General features: G+C 41.8%; 1 protein-coding gene and 1 long non-coding RNA gene across 4 annotated transcripts in view; one reads left to right on the top strand and one right to left on the bottom strand.

Moving 5' to 3' along the window:
• Positions 1-17,458, top strand: part of UBASH3B (ubiquitin associated and SH3 domain containing B) — a 143,388-nt gene that overhangs the window by 121,006 nt on the left and 4,924 nt on the right. For all 3 annotated transcript variants that reach the window (XM_057696006.1, XM_057696004.1, XM_057696007.1), the window contains exons 7-13: positions 2,489-2,621; positions 4,270-4,390; positions 5,027-5,149; positions 6,082-6,174; positions 7,416-7,560; positions 15,084-15,190; positions 16,518-16,627. In XM_057696006.1, the coding sequence (XP_057551989.1) occupies positions 2,489-2,621; positions 4,270-4,390; positions 5,027-5,149; positions 6,082-6,174; positions 7,416-7,560; positions 15,084-15,190; positions 16,518-16,627 (832 nt within the window). The remainder of the gene's footprint in view (positions 1-2,488; positions 2,622-4,269; positions 4,391-5,026; positions 5,150-6,081; positions 6,175-7,415; positions 7,561-15,083; positions 15,191-16,517; positions 16,628-17,458) is intronic.
• Positions 1,991-3,559, bottom strand: LOC130829460 (uncharacterized). Its single transcript, XR_009047530.1, has 3 exons — positions 3,435-3,559; positions 2,974-3,070; positions 1,991-2,546 (listed from the first exon to the last, which is right to left on the bottom strand). It is a non-coding gene; the product is annotated as an uncharacterized LOC130829460 (long non-coding RNA).

Genomic DNA, 17,458 nt, shown 5'->3' with positions numbered 1-17,458 from the left:
GCATCCAAACCCACTACAGCCCCAGTTAGAGCTCAGGTGAAGCGGGTAGGGGGTGGGGGGAACCTCGGAGAACTCAGTCCATGGATCCCAGGGAGGTCTGTGTGTCCTCCTCCTTTCTTCTGAGATCACTAGTGATGTTATTTCCCTGGGAACCATGTCCGAAATTTCACTGTCAGCTTCCGCAGCCAACCCGGCTGAGAGTGGGGAAATACTAATATATTAGATGTTAGGACACTGTAATTAAGAATTTAAGTTTTTATTCCAGTAGTCTCAGGTTCAAATCCTGACTCTCCCACTCACCAGCTGTGTGACCTTGGTGAGCTTACATGACCACTCTGAGCCTCCGTTTGCTAATCTATGAAATGGAGCTAATTGCATTTCCCTCATAGGCGTGTGTGAACACTGCAGTAAAGGACTTAGCTTTGTATGGATCAGTTCCGTGTATAAAACGGCACTGAATCTACACTAGCTTTATGGTTATTCTTGTTGTCTGACTTGTCTTTTCTAGTCCTCTCACATGCTCGTCAAATCAAATGTCTCTTTCACAAAAGTGATCCTACAGAAGAACTGTGCTTTCCTATTTAACCCCAGAAGTAGAACTAGCAGAGCCCAGCTGCTGTAAGACAGCCTTGTTTCACCCCTAATGACAGCTAGTCTGGGGGAGGGAGAACCACAGGGGTCCTCAAGCAAGACCTAGCTGACTTGATGGGAAGTTGTGGAGGGGATTTAAGCAACAAGTAGGGACTTGGGGTCAGTGACCCTTCACAACTCTCCCTCCCCTGTCCTTCTCAGTCTTCTGAGTCCCTCCTAAGGAGATATTTTCCTTCCACCCTTATTAGAGCTCCTCGCCTGGTTCTGAGTATCTCCAGACATGTGTGAATTGGTGAAAGCCCTGCTGTGTCCTCTGAATTGGGGTGGGCCGGCCAGTTCTTCTGGCCTGACCCACAGGCCTGATGTGTCCTAGGGAGGTGCCAGCATCTCCCTGAAGCTTGAGAAGATGTTCCAGGCAACAGGTGCAGCTTCCTCCCTCCTCTGCACTCAACATGAAGCATCTGACTATTGTCTTACTGGAACTGACAGCCCCAAACTGCCTCAGTGAGTCAGGGCCTTTGATTACAGTGATGGTTGAGAAGAGGAGGAGGCTGGCAGTCTCGTTGCCGGCTGAGGTGAAGGAGAGAGAGAAGGGACTCTATCGGTGTCTTCATAGCCATAGTAGAGTGGAGAAATTAGGGAACATGTACAGGCAAGATGTCAGGATGATTCCATATATCCAGACATCTCAGGCCCTGAAGCTTTGATGAATCAGACAGTGAAACTGGATTTTCTTTAACTGTGTGATGTTTGGGAGGGTCTCAGCTTAAAATAAAGGAAAACAGCCAGTCTATTAGACTGTGTGAATGGCCTAAGATTTCCTTAGAAATAACAACAACAACAAAAGAATGACCATAACCCTAATGGCTATTTTAGATTCGGTGCTGTTTTATACATATGGAACTTTACCCTAGTTGTAAGGAAGCAAGAAATCTAAAATTTAAATGCTCTCCCTTGACACTGCCCGGTGATGCAGGAGGAGCTGTCCATTGGATCTGCCTAACAACCATATTTGAATTGCAGGGTTTATTAGGTAAAGCTTTTTGGAGGCCTTGCTAATCAAAATAATTCAAACACGGCATGATTTGCTGCCTGTCTTTCAGCAAGTTCTCTTTGGGGGCTTCTGTAGTTACAGTGTTACATCCAGAAATGAGCGTTCTTGGCTCAAAGCTCTACACATCTGGTGAGAATGGTCTCCTCTGGAAAAATGCTCTATTTAATCCTCTTGTTGGTGGTGTGATTGAGGTGAGGAGAGAGGTTTGGAGACTAAAGGAGGTAACGGAGGGCGTAATGGCCAAAGGTTTCCTTGACCATTAGGAGCCACAGGCAAAGTGGTGGAGGTGGTCAAAATCCTTCCTCTCATTTGTCAGTTCAGATGGAAATCATCATGGAAAAGATTAAAGGCAACAGGAATTGTTTATTTCTTTTCAGCCAGAAAAAAAGCTGGAAACAATGGTACAAAATTGATACCTCATTATTCCGCAGCATGCTTTCGGTGCCAACCACGCCTGTGGCATCCTAATAAGCACAAAATCACAGGCCCCATCCCTGCCCAGAGGGAGGATCACATCTGTTCCAAGTACAGAAATCCATCTACCCTGAATTTATTAACTGTAAGACTTCAGTATAAAACAGGATGTTCCTTATAAAAATATCAAATCACTATGTTGTATACTTGAAAGTAATATAATATTGTACGTCAATTATACGTCTATAAAAATTTTTTTTAAAAGATGTCCCTCTGCAGGCATGGGATGCCCCCTGCTCAGCTTTCCCAACCATTGCACTGCCCCGGGGAGTGTTTTCTACTCATTCCCACAGTCCCGTTGAGCCCAGGGATGAAGTGCTGATGACTCCTGGCCAAAGCAGTTAACATCTTCCTTGTCTTCCTCTGCAGTTCTTACTCGATCTTAAATACATCACCTTCCAACGCGCTCTCGTTTGGGGATGGCATCCTGGAGAGGCGGCAGTATGAGGACCAGGGCCTGGGGGACACAACGCCCCTGACCATCATCTGCCAGCCCACCCAGGTAAGGCTGACCATCAGGGCCGCATCTTCAACTCCACTCAGGATGCACTTAGCACCTCTTTTTTTTTTTTTTTTTTTTACTAAGGATGAGGCCTTGCCCTTGCTGCCTCCAAAGGGTTACTAATCTCTCAGGACACAGGATCCTAAAAGATGTACAAAAATTTAAGGCTAAGAAGAGTAGGATGGGTGGTGCTGACAATGGCTGCCAGCACCTGGGTCTAGGCTGGTAAGGAAGGCTGCTCCGCAGAGAGGATGCCATGTTATCTGTAAAGTAGTAACACGGTTGACCCTTGAACAACTCGGTGGTTGGAGTGCCAGCACTCCGAGCAGTGGAAAATCCACGTGTAACTTACAGGGCTTCCGGCTACCCAGTTTGGTTCCTCCATATCCACGGTTCTGCACCCTCAGATTCAACACACTGAAGATCATATTGGACTGTAGTATTTACTTCTGGGAAAAAAAAAAAATCTGTGTATTAGTTGGACCTGCACAGTTCAAACCCGAGTTGTTCAAGGGTCAACTGTAGTATCTAATCTCTTTCCTAGGCCATTGTGAAGATTAAAGGAAATAAGAACATGGTTCTTAGCACAGTTCCCAGCACACAGTGAATGTTCAATGTATGTCCGATATATGCCAGAAAGAATGGATGAGTCGGGGGAGGGGTGGTTTTGAACAATATAGACAAAGGCAAATTGCAAGTTCAAGCTTGCTGGGGAACAAGAGAGTAGATCACATTGGCTGGAGCCCAGGACTTCAGTTAGGAAACAGCAGGAGACGCGCTGGGAAGGACCACGCTACTCTCCCACATACTCACCTTGCCAGGGCAACGGGAAGCACAGGTAAAGTGTATGTGCTGTACTGGCAAATGTGAAGCCAATAGGCGCTGGGAGCACTGAGGAAGATGGGAACAGATGAATCCATCAGAAAGAAGGAATATAGAAACATCCATGAGGATCCACCCAGCAGTTACAGAAACCAGAGTCGTTTGGACAAGCTTTTGACTAGACTTGCCAATTTCATCACCCAGAGGTAGCAACCGCCCTCCCCGAGCCATTTCTGGGAACACCATCGTGCATGCAGCTGGCCAACAGAGCCTAACCTGCGATTAGAATAGGCAAAGCAGGACCTCCTGGCCGGAGGAGACTTTGGACCACACGGTCTAACCACCACTCACTGGAGATGAGGCAGACGTATTGGTGTTAATAAAAGTCCTCGCTCCCTGAAGAAGTTGATGAAGCATCTCTTTAGGAGAAGAAGCTGTCCCTCTAGATGATTCTCTCTCCATACTGACTAGTTTTGCCTCTGAGCTGTTACTCGGGTGGCCTTCGTGTTTCAGTATTGGCTAGATACCTCTCCTATGAACAGCAGCAGCAGCTGTAACACTAAAACCATTTTCACAGCCCTCCTTATTTTGCAAAGCACCTGCAATTCATCTCATTTAAGCCTCACAAAAACTTGTGAGGTTAGTAAATGAGGCTTACTACCCCCATTTTATAGATTGGCCAACCAAAATCCAAGGTACTTAAGGGGCATATCCCAATCAAACATTAGTGAAAGTTGTTCTAGAGCCCAGCTCACCCGGCACCTGGCTCTGAGACGTGTCTACTTTCTTGTGTGCTTCCCCACTTACAGCCTTTCTTTCCCTGCAGCCTCTGAGGATCAGCAGCCAGCCTGGCCCTCAGAAGAGATGCCTCTTTGTGTGTCGGCACGGTGAGAGGATGGATGTCGTGTTTGGGAAGTACTGGCTATCCCAGTGCTTTGACGCCAAAGGTGAGTAATTGGTTGGCCTGCTCAGCATTGGCATACCTATCATGGCCTCTAGGGGGCAGAGTCCAGCTACATTTATCTAGATAGAGTCATTTATGGTTACTTGTGCTATAGAAAATGCCTGTCATCTGTTACATTGTAAGTCCTTCCTGATTATCTGGAGTGTTAGGAGGAGAGAGAAGTGTTCTTCTCCCATTCTATAAACTGGGACACCATGGACCAAAAAAGGCAGATGTCTTTCTTGCCCACAGGCATATGGTAAAGTCAGAGGCAGAGACAGGTGTCTTGATTCCATGGCCAGACCTCCCTCTAGTAAGTCACCCGGCTCATTTTGGTTCCATTTTCATTGGGGTGGTATACTTAAGATAGGGAGGCTTGCACATCAGAGCATCCTACCTGCTTTAGAGTGTCTGGTTGTTACTTTCATTTAAAAACCATCTCTTGTCGCTTTTGTCAGCAGAATGGAAGTGTGGATTCAAGACACTACCAAAGGAAGGGGTCAGCCTCAATATTTTCTAGAGAGCTCAGTTCAGTCTTCGTGGCCAAAAGGGAATGGAAGCGGAGGGCTGGCAGGACCAGCAAAGAAAGTCCTAAGAAAACAAGAAACTCACGTCGCCTTGGTGTGACTTCTCTTTCCAGGTCGCTACGTACGCACCAATCTGAACATGCCTCATAGCTTACCTCAGCGGAGTGGTGGTTTCCGAGATTACGAGAAAGACGCTCCTATCACCGTGTTTGGATGCATGCAAGCAAGACTCGTGGGTAGGTGTCCTGGAGTGATCACACAGCCTTTCCTGCCTACTTCTTCCGAAGACTGGCTCTGGCGGACATGCCAGAACGCTGCCCGGGGCTTTCCTACAAGTACCATATTTCCTCAGTTCAAAAGGGATTTATTATGTAACCATTAGGTTCAGGGCACTGGGTTGGTTTACCAGAGTGAACAAGGTATGATCCCTATCGAGGGGCCTGTGGTCCAGTGATTGGGCACAGTTAGGCTTGGTGCGGCAAATGGGTCGGCTTCTAGCACAAGGATGAGGAGGAGGCAATCCAGGAGTGGCTGAAAGTAGAGGCCAATCAGTCTCCAAGATGCTCCGTTCTTTGCAGGTCTAGTCCATACCTGCCACGCAGAGCCAGCAGCCTTGTCCTGTGCAATCATTTAACACACACTGATCGATCAATTACCTCGTGCAAGGCATGAGGATCTAAGCGTGAGTCCCCACCCTCAAGGAAGCCTGTAAGTGGATAAATAATACAGAGTATTATTGTTGCTCAAGAATAGAACTACGTACAAAGTATTATGGGAGCACAAAAGAAGACACAAGAGGAGAACAGAGTAGATTGTGAGCAGGGCAAGAGATGAGATCTGCGGGATGGAGACAGACAAGTTCACAGAAGACCTTGATCACCATGTTAAGGCATTTGGACTTTATCCAGGAGAGAAAGATGGGCATTTTACTGCTTGCTGGGACCAGAAAGACAGAAAGAAAAAGACAAGAAGGGGTGTGTCCCTTGGTCATTCATAGAAACACTGGTCAGGAGAGTTGTTGAAAACGAGACTGAGACTGCTGGCCTTATGTGAGCCCCTACCTGGAAAGAGAGGTTTGCAGGGTCTTCCTGGCACCCTCTCCCACATTGAGAGTCAAGCTGAGGCTGCGTGAATCATCGGATTGATTCTGCTCTGGTTTCCTTTGCAGGTGAAGCCTTATTAGAGAGTAACACCATCATTGACCACGTCTACTGCTCCCCATCCCTGCGCTGCGTCCAGACTGCCTACAACATCTTGAAAGGTGAGACTTGATAAAGGTCAGCTAGTCCATCCCTCTGTCTCCAGGCAACCTGACGCTCAAATTATCCTAGACTCAGGGGACATTAGCCAATTGAACACTTTGAATTTGAAATGTTTAGCAACGATTCTTTCAGAAGATGACTTTGCAAAAGTCCCCAAATCATACTCCAGCAGCAGAAGTGAGATCAAGAGAATATACAAATAATGTTTCTCTTGAAAATGTAACGTTCTCTTCGATGAATTGTAGGATTATAAAATGTTGTCTGGCAGTAATTTAGAGCCTACAGAGCGTGATCCATTTTTTTTTTTTTTTTTTGCACTGAAACAAATTGTTTCCTCCCACTCTGCTCTGTTTGCCTCTTCTTTACAGCAGCCATGGTTCTCCTAGGTGTCTGCAAATCTTAATCCCCCCCATTTCTTTAATTGGAATAACTTCAAAAGCACCACTGTTATAAAGATATTCAGCTTTTACCCTAGAATCTGCGGAAGCTTGTGTTACAGGAATCTCCATTCTCATTTCACTGCAAGGAAAACTAGAAGAAACAGGCTTAACTATTTACTTATACCAAACAAATAAGCCAGAAATAGCTGAGCCAACAAAGAAATTACACTATATTTGAGACGTCTATTCATTAATCTTAAGTAAACCAGAATGCATTTATGTATTCAAATGCATCGTCTATTACATTTGCACAGAAAAACTGAGCTAAATGAAATACGAAGAGTTAAACAGGGCCAGTTCCTACTCTGAGGACAATTACACAGGACTTGTGCACTGGCATTGGTAAATAGTCAACACTGGATTTTCCAATAGAGAAAATGAACAATTTGTATGATATGTAAATATAATGTAAGCTGTTGTACAATAGTGGATGCTAAGAAATTCTGAAGTTTCTTGGCAAGAACATCTTGTAACTTACTTTAGAAAGAGGAATTACAGTAGTCACAGAACTGTATAAATTATATGGATAATGACTTTTTAAAAAGTCAGATGCCACTTAAAGCCAGCATACAACCTGGTGGTGTGGCCAGAATATTAAACTCACGCATTTATAACACACAAAAAATAAAAACCCTTGTCCAAACCTGCATGCTTTTACCTTCTTTAAGCTATATATAGCATCTGATAGGAAAGACAATAGAAGATTCATGAGAATTTTTGTAACAATTTGGCCTCGAAGTTACTTTTCCACTGAGAAGACAGTAGTACTTCCTTCATCTGCATTTTATTTTACCTCTAAGGTTTACAACAAGAAAATCACCTGAAGATCCGCGTAGAGCCTGGCTTATTTGAGTGGACAAAATGGGTTGCTGGGAACACGTTACCTGCGTGGATACCTCCATCAGAGCTAGCCGCGGCCAACCTGAGTGTTGATACAACCTACAGGTAACCCTCTGAAACCTCTGTTTCCTGAGGCCAATGTGGAAATAACTCTTTTCCACCAGGCCAGGCTAATTAAGGAGATGAAGGATCAGACGTAGCCCACAGGCACTTGTCCATGTTGGTGGAAGTCAAGCTATGATTTTTTAAAGAAACTGGAGAAAGCCAGCATTGCCTTGTATTTAGCATGGGTGTGGCGTATGTCTCCGCCCACATGCACTGGGGTTTTCCGACGTCACTGTATCGATTTCAGTGAATAATAAAACCACTTTGCATGCCAGGAGCACACACCAGCTAACAATAAAGCAGTTCAGAAGCCTGTCGGGAAATAAGGAAAATGACGGTGTCTTGCCTGGGATCATCACTTTCGGTTTTTCAAAGCATTTTTAATCATCTTCATGCATTATTGCCATAACCCCAGGATGGAGGCAAGCCACTTTCATATATGACAGGGTTCAGTGGCCTGCAGAAAGTTACACATGTAGTGGGCGCATCTGACAATAATAACAACAATAACTAACCTTTATTGACCATTTTCTGCGTGTCAAGCCCTGTGTAATCTGCTTTATAGTAGGCCTTTGCTTTTTCCATTAGACTATTATTAAAAACAAGTGTTTGTAGATTGTAACATAGTTACATTAACCATCAAAAATCCACTCAGAGCTTCTTAGCGACTTGATAAAAAATGCTTTTTGTGTTATGTATAGCCATATTTATTTTAAATATGTTTAGTAAGTGATGATATTTTCCTCTCTAACCCCTGTATTTGGTTTAACTATTTTTGTTAGTTGTTCTCATTAAGTTTGTAAAGTAATATTTGATTATCTCATCAGTGTGAAATACAGTTTTAGGTTGAGTGTTTAAAAAAAAAAAAAAAATCCACCCAGGCATTTATAAAATGTCTTTGAGGAAGGACAGATATTCACAACCATGACAGTGGGGAATTAAATTCATATTTCTTAGAACAGAGTTTGGAACAAGTGACCAATATAAGCAAAACTTTCTTCCTTGTGATGTCCCTTGGCCTTTCATTTCAAATACCTACCCAAACCTCAAATGAAACAATGTGAGTTTCTGGCTAAGGTAGGAGAGAAGATCTTTTCTACCATACTAATTTTTGGCTCTGCAAATAAGACCTCGGATAACCCCATTCGTTAATTAATGTGTGCTACTTCTTGCCTTCAATGAATGAACATTCCTCAAACATAAAATTAAATCAGTCAATCAGATCCCCTATTGAATAATTCACATTTTGTCCTATCCACTCTATGGCCACTGTTTTTCTGTTCCTCGGGGAAGCAGCAGTAAATTACTGTCCCCATGCCAACAGCCATCATCTCTCTGCCCTGGAAAGAGAACAAGTTACTGCCAACATGGGTGAAGTGATGCTCCTCACGTACCACCCAGCCCCTCCCAGGCCAACTGTGTCTTCAGATCCCCCCTTAAGTGCACGCTGCAATTCTTCCCAAGCTATTTACAGAGGTCCCCAGAATCATTCTGCCTGAGCCCTTCAGTGCACACACAGACACATACCCCACCAGTAGTACGAACAGAATGATGAATGCCAGGAACCTGGGGGTCAGGACACAGTTCATAGTCTGGATTTTCTTTTCCTCAACAAAAAAATCAAAATTCAATTCAACCATTTTGTGTTGGGGGGAGGGCGGCAGATTAAGCCTGTAATTCTATAAATCAGTTGTGAAATTCACCCAAGCCTGTGAAAGGCACAGCCCATAGCTTCCCTCTGAAATTAATTATGTCAAGTGAGCAGGCCTTTTGAAGCAAGTAGTGGTGCCCAAATGACTGAAGAGACATGGTGACATGGGCAGAGGGGCAAGGCCCGAGGGTTATTATAAGTCAAGCAAGCAGTGCTTATAGATCCCTGTCACCTTGAACAGGAGGGAGGAGGGGCTGGAAGGTGGCTTCCGGCAGGTGACTAGTATCCAAGTGTCACCCACAGGCACAAGCCCCAGACTGGGGGCTGGGTGTAGAAAGCAGCCCCAGTGGAGCTGGGCGGGAAGGAGCAAGGCAGAAAAAACAAAATACACACCAGTTGGGTGGGGCTTCAGAACAGGATGGGGGAGGTAGGGAAGAGGAGGTGGGGGGCTGTGGATCTGGAGTATTAGAAGGGCAGCAAGTCAAACTTTGGTGTGGGACTCCGGGCAGAAGCCTGCTTTATAGCCTGGACCAAAGGAGGCTGGGGAGTGGAGAGTGTACCAGGGAGAAGACTATTCCAAGGATACCAGCTGAGTACCCAGAGCTCTGGGTTCCAGGTCTAGGAGGCCCACCCAACTCTGAGAACAGTACATGGGTCCCGTAGGTGTGGCTAGAAGCATGACGCACGCGCCCGACAGTAGTGAGAAAGCTTTGCCTGTCCCATCCCCATCGGGAGGCGTTCAAACATGGAAGCCATTCACAGGTGCAACTTCAAGGCGAGAACTGATCAGGAGGAACTAGATCCCAGCACCTACCGGCTCTTCACTGACACAAATCTTGTACATCTCAGTGTGGTTTCACCCTTGCAGTGACTCCTGGGCCATACAAAGAGGCCTTTTATCACAGTGTGTGGGGACTCCTGGGAGACCAGGTGATATAAATGGTAATGGAACTGGATAAGAAGTAGAGATGGGAAAAAGAATTTGCTCCAGAACAACGAGGCGCATCCCCAAAGAGTGGTGATTCATGTCTCTCCCTATCCCCCAGGGTGTTGTGAGATTCAGAAGGTTGTTTCCTAGGAGAAGTATGCTTGCTGAGAGAATTATTTAGATGAGGGCAAGTTTCCTTCAAATGGAATAGCACCCTTCCTCTCAGGACAACAAACCCAAGTGCACAGAAGGGCAGCCTTGAGAAGGACACTATCAGAAGCCATTCAAAGTGGAAGATAACTTTACAGGCATTAATCTCAGACTCACGTTCACATCCAGGCTCTAAGAGTTGATAATGATATAAGCAAAGGCAAGTCATCTGTAGCCTCTCTGAGCCTCAGTTTCGTCATCCATAAACTCAGGGTTTACAAAAGGGTTGCTAGGAGGGCTATGTTCAAACAACGCAAGTAGGGCATTTTGCACAGAGCCTGACACATGAGAACCTCTCGGTAAATCTTAGTAGTAGCAGCAGCAGCAGCAGCAACAATGTATTCTGATGAAGATGCCATGAGAATTCACTTTGAGAACCCACTAGCACCTCTATGCACTAAATACAAACAATAAAAGACAAAATAAGAAAATAGAAAATATGACACAGTTGTACTCAAAAACAAGATAAACATCTCATAGACCAGAAGACTAAATAGTCAAGGAAGGTGGAAGCAGACAGAAGTGACTGGGATTGAAGATATTCAGGGTCCCCTGGATCAGAGGGCCCTGCTTTGACCATAGTTGTATATGCCCTTGTACATGGTATCATAATTATCGTTTACATCAATAGCCTACTCACCCCAACCCCACACTGAGAGCCCCTCAAACATAGAAATTGGGTTCATCTTTATGTTCCCTGGGCTTCTCCTTGTGCCAGGTGTGTACTCTGTGTTCAAACTAAGAAAGAAAAGGAAAGGCTGTGAAGCATTATTAGCTCACAAATCCAATGGACCCAATATCTGCTTTTAAAACCTGTCCTTACGACTCCCCAATTCATTTTATGAGGCCAGCATTACCCTGATATTAAAGCCAGATAAGCATACCACAAGAAAAGAGAACTACAGGCCAATATTCTCAACAAAATATTAGCAAACCAAATTTAACAGCACATCAAAAGGATCATACACCATGATCAAGTGGGATTTATCCCTGGGATGCAAGGATGGTTCAACATACAAAATCAATAAGTGTGATATACCATATTAGCAAAATAAAAGATAAAAATTATCAGATCATCTCAATAGATGCAGAAAAAGCATTTGACAAAGGACACTATCCTTTCATAATAAAAAATGTTCAGCAGATTGGGTCTAGAAGGAACATAGCTAAACATAACAAAGGCAATATATGGCAAGCCCACAGATAACATCATACTCAATAGTGAAATATTGAAAAGCTTTTCCTCTAATATCAGGAACAAGACAAGGATGGCCACTCTCACCACTGCTATTCAACATAGTTCTGGAAGTTCTAGCCAGAGCAGTTAGGCAAGATAAATAAAAGGCATCCAAATTGGAAAGGAAAAGTGAAACTCTCTTTGTTTGCAGATGGTACGATCTTATATATAGAAAATCCTAAAGACTGTCAGAAAATCCTAGAACTGTCAGAACTAATCAACAAATTCCACAAAGTTGCAGGATACAAAATCAACATACAGAAGCCAATTGTGCACAAAAATAAATTCAAAATGGATCAAAGACCTAAATGTGAGGCTAGACACTATAAAACTCTTAGAGGAAAGCATAGGCAGAAAATTCCTTGATATAAATCTCAGCAATATCTTTTTCGATCCACCACCTAGATGGATCAAAATAAAATAAAAACAAAATAAAACTTTATCAGAGAGATGAAAATCAAAATTACAATGAGGTCTCACCTCACACTGGTCAGAATGGCCATCATCAAAAAGTCTACAAACAATATATGCTGGAGAGGGTGTGGAGAAATGGGAACCTTCCTGCACTGTTGATGGGAATGTAAATTGATATAGCCACTATGGAGAACAGTATGGAGGTTCCTTAAAAAACTGAAAGTAAAACTACCATGTGACCCAGCAATCCTACTAATGGGCATATACCCAGAGAAAACCATAATTCGACACATGCACCCCAATATTCATTGTAGCACTATTTATGATAGCCAAGACATCAAAACACCTAAATGTCTATCAACAGAGGAATTGATAAAGAAGATGTGGTATATATATACAATGCAATATTAGTCATTAAAAAGAACAAAAAATGTCATTTGCAGCAACATAGATGGACCTAGAGATTATCATACTAAGTGAAATAAGTCAGAGAAAGACAAATATCATATGATATCATTCATATGTGGAATATAATTTTTAAAAGTGATATAAGTGAACTTATTTACAAAATAGAAACAGACTCACAGACTTGGAAAACAAACTTATAGTTACCAAAGGGGAAATCTGGGGGTGGAGGGAAATAAATTAGGAGCTTGGGATTAACATATATACACTATTATATATAAAATAGATAACGAACAAGGACCTACTGTATTGTAGCACAAACAGCTCTAGTCAATATTCTGTAATAACCTATTTGGGAAAGGAATCTGAAAAAAGAATGAATATGTGTATATGTATAACTAAATCACTTTGCTGTACACCTAAAACTAATACAATATTGTAAATCAACTATACTCCAATAAAATTTTTTTTAAAATAAAATAATTTTTTAAAAACTTAACTAACAATTTCAGCAACAAAAAAAGAAGTCAATTGTATTTTTATACACTATGACCCATCTGAAAAAGAAATAAAACAATCTCATTCACAACCGCACTAAAAACAATAAAATATTTAGGAATAAATTTAACCTAGGAGGTGAAAGATCTGTACACTGAAAACTACAAAACTTTGGAAGAAACTGAAGAAGACACAAACAAATGGAAAGGTGTCCCATGCTCATGGATGAGAAGAATTAATATTGTTAAAATGTCCATACCACCCAAAGCCATCAAACATAATTCCTATCAAATTTCCAATGGCATTTTTCACAGAAATAGAAAAAACAATCCTAAAATTTATATGGAACCACAGAAGACCTTAGTAGCTAAAGTAAACCTGACAAAGAACACCAAAGTGGAGGCATCACACTTCCTGATTTCAAGTTATACTATAAAGCTATAGTAATCAAAACAGTATGGTACTAGCATAAAAATAGACACACAGACCAATGGAACAGAATCAACAGCCCAGAAATAAACCCTCAAGTATTTGACAAGGGGCCAAAATAGTCAATGGAGAAAGGGTAGACTTGAAAAATGATGTTGAGAAAACTGGATAACCACACGCAGAAGAATGAAATTGGACCCCTATCTTACATCATTCTCAAAAATTAACTCAAAATGGATTAAAGACTTAAGTGAAACTGTCAAACTCCTAGAAGGAAACATAGGGGAAAAGCTCTTTGACATCAGTCTTGGCAATGAGTTTTTTTGGATGTGACACCAAAAGCACAAGTAATAAAAGCCAAAATTAATAAGTAAGACTACCTCAAACTAAAAACCTTCTGCAAAGCAAAAGAAACAATCAACAAAATGAAAAGACAACCTACAGTATAGGAGAAAATATTTGCAAATCATATACCAAAATATATGAAAACCTCAAATGACTCAACAGCTAAAACACAAAAAGTGGACAGAGGAACTGGAAAGGTATTTTTTCCAAAGAAGACATGCAAATAACACAGAAGTATGCAAAAAGATGTTAATTATCACTAATTATCAGGGAAATGTAAATCAAAACCACAATGAGATATCACCTCACATCTGTTAGAACAGAACTGCTATTGTCAAAAAAACAAAAGATAGCAAGTGTTGGCGAGGATGTGGAGAAAAGGGATCCTTGTGCATTCTTGGTGGGAATGTAAATTGGTACAGCCACTATGGAAAACACTATGGAGGGTCCACAAAAAATTAAAAACAGAACTACCATATGATCCAACAATCCCACTTCTGGGGTATATCTAAAAGAAATGAAAACAAGATCTCCCAGAGAAAGCTCCACATAATATCACTTATATGTGGAATCTTAAAAAAATGACAAACTCAGAGAAGCAGACAGAGTAGCATGGACACCCACAAACATACCAGGGACTGTGGGGAGGGGAAAATAGGGAGAGACTGGTCAGAGATGTACAAACTTACAGTTGTAAGATGAATACATTCTGGGTATCTAATGTACAGTATTGTGACTATAGTTAACAATACTGTATTATATACTTGAAAGCTGCTAAGAGAGTAAAGCTTAAATGTACTCACCATAAAAAAGAAAATGGTAATTATGTGACATGATAGAAGTGTTAGCTAAGACTATGGTGGTCCTCATTTTGCAGTGTATACATGAATTAAATAAATACATTGTATACCTTAAAGTTACATCATGTTATACATCAATGAAATCCTAATAAAACTGGAAAAGAATTAAGTAAAATCTATCCTTACTGTTTCCCATGTGTAAGCCTACTAAAGAGAGGCTTGGGAAATTTCTGGTGATTTAAATAGATAAAAAGATCTAACCTCTGCTTTGCTTCTTCTGATTTACGTGACCTGGGACTCATTGTCAGTAAAATCAGTCAAACTGCTATCAGTTTTCTTGCAAGGGAAACTTGCACTGAATGTTTAATTTTTCAGCTGGTCACTTTAACAGCATGCACACATGGCCTTTATTTCTGTACATTCTGCACATTTGAATCCCATTTCTACATAGTTGAAATACTCTTCCCTATGCCTCTATCCTTCCTAGGGAAATGGATAAACAGAAACATAGGAACTTTAGAAAGGTCTTAAAACTTGGAGTAATGTCAATTGCTTTGTCTTGGGATCAAAATGTTTTCAATGCCTTTGTTCGTTTTTCTATTGCAGACCTCACATTCCAGTCAGCAAATTAGTGGTTTCAGAATCCTATGACACCTACATCAGTAGAAGTTTCCAAGTAACAAAAGAAATCATAAGTGAATGTAAAAGTAAAGGTAGGTATTATTTTGGACTCCATACTTAAATCTGTGATCATTTCTCCGTCGTGGTTCATTGGCTATTCAAGATGGTTCAACATGCTTCCGCAAACTCGCTTAATAGGAAAGAAAAATAGTTCCAGACTCTTATTCGTGTTATATTTGTAATATTCTCATGAGTACCTCAGATAGTTAGATATTCCATGGCGATACACCACACTTAGTTACTATGTGAAATAACAGAACTCTGCATTTCACCTATTTATCTTGCATTCTCTGAAGGAGGTTCTCTATTACAATTTCCAGAAGTTTTTACCATAACACTGTTTTGCCTATAATTTGATCCAGGAGCATGGACACCCACACACAAACACACCTACATAAACACACCTACCGTCACTGCTACCACCAACCAAGAGCCGTGTTCTATATGACTCAAGTCTGCCATTGAATTTTATAATCATGGAACTCAAATATTTAAAGATATGTAGGACTATAATATTTTTTAGTAAAAAAGGGCAGATTACAAAAGAGTCTGCACATTCCCATCCCCACCTAAAAGTTAAAATATTTGTCTCCATAGAGCAAAGGCTGGATTTACATACACCAGAATGTTAGAGGCAGGTCACCCTGGTCAACAGTATTGTGGACGGTTCCTACCTTTCACTTATCACTTGTAAGCCACTAACTTCATTACCATCCCCGCGGTACCACCCATCCCCAGTACCACCCATCCCCACTGTAAAGAAACTCGGCATGTTCTATCAACCAGAAAGTCTCAGGTGCTCACAGCTCTACAGGGGCAACATCGAAAACCATATTAGAAGGAGTAGCAAAGAGAGCCCTATAGACATAGACAGTTTTGTATCTTGATTGAGGTGGTGCTTACAAAGAGCTACACATGGGACAGACTTGAGTAAACCTGGTGAAATCTGAATAAGCTATGTGGATTGTACAAAGACAGTGTACCTTATTTAGGCAAGATGTTACCATCAGAGGACGCCGGGTGAAGGGTGCATAGGACCTCCCTGGTGTGTACATGTATATGTATATACATGCTGTATAATATGTATATATAGTATATATAAAATACACACATGTAATATGTAAAATATATATTTGTAACCTCCTGTGAATCGAATTACTTTAAGAGTAAAGGTGTATTTTTTTTTTAATAACATTAGGCCACCTTAACAATACAAAGCATTTTCAAAATATTGCTTGGCCAAATTGTCTCCTTCTGAGAATGTCTGCCCCTCCCTAGAACACTTGGCTTCAGTGCTTACAAGGTTTACATATGTCTTTATAGAAGCAGTCTTTTCACTCCTTGCTTTTTTGCCCCCAGGAAATAACATCCTGATTGTGGCCCACGCATCTTCTCTTGAAGCATGTACCTGCCAACTTCAGGGCCTGTCACCTCAGAACTCCAAGGACTTTGTACAAATGGTCCGAAAGGTAATTCCTACTTGCACTTCGGGGCCTGTGGTGCCTTGCAATTTCAGGACAGTTCAGTGCTGGCTGATGGTGAAGTTCTTTGGAGCTGGGAAGATACATTTATTAGTCCACTTAACCAAGATATATTGAGTGGGACTCTGTTTAAGGCACTTTATCAGGCCTTGGGTAACAGAAAAAGATGTGTTTAAGCTAGCTCTAGCTTCTAAGAGCTAAAATTTAGGAAGTAGCTAAGAATCATAAGCAAATTGTCTGGATTTCCCTGTGGAATCATGGAACGGATAAAGAGGAGGTACGTGAGCCAAAACACAGCATCTGACAGCTCTGCTGGAAGAGAGGTCCTGGTGGGTAGGCCTAAGGAAGCGGTGATTCAAAATGATCAGGCTGAAAGGCAAACCCAGGAACAAGGCAGTGAGACAGAAAACCCACCAGACTGACCAACACATCTGGATTCTTCCTTCTCGTGCCTGTGAAAGAGGTTTTTCCATCAGCCGCCCTCCCACACACTCTTCCCTCCAGGCTGAGTTATATGCTTCCTGTATCTGTCCCCAGAGAACCTCATTCAAACGCGATTGCAATTCTTTTCTCATTTTTTAAAAACTTATTTATGTGTCCTTCCCATTAGTCTGTAAGCTGCTTGAGGACAGAGATTTTTGCCTTGTTTATAAACACAACTATGGACACACACACACACACACAAATAAGTTTTAAAATGCCATGCCTACTGAAGTTAGGAAGGGCACAGCTTTAGCTTTGAATGTAACATACACATGCCAATAATAATAATAATCATAGATAAACCAGGATGAAATAAATTTTTAAAACTTGAATAAT

Source organism: Hippopotamus amphibius, chromosome 9 (genome assembly GCF_030028045.1).
Source record: "Hippopotamus amphibius kiboko isolate mHipAmp2 chromosome 9, mHipAmp2.hap2, whole genome shotgun sequence".
Classification (NCBI taxonomy): Eukaryota; Metazoa; Chordata; class Mammalia; order Artiodactyla; family Hippopotamidae; genus Hippopotamus; species Hippopotamus amphibius.
The sequence above is the reverse complement of the archived record's forward strand: the minus strand, read 5'-3'. Positions and strand labels throughout refer to the sequence as shown.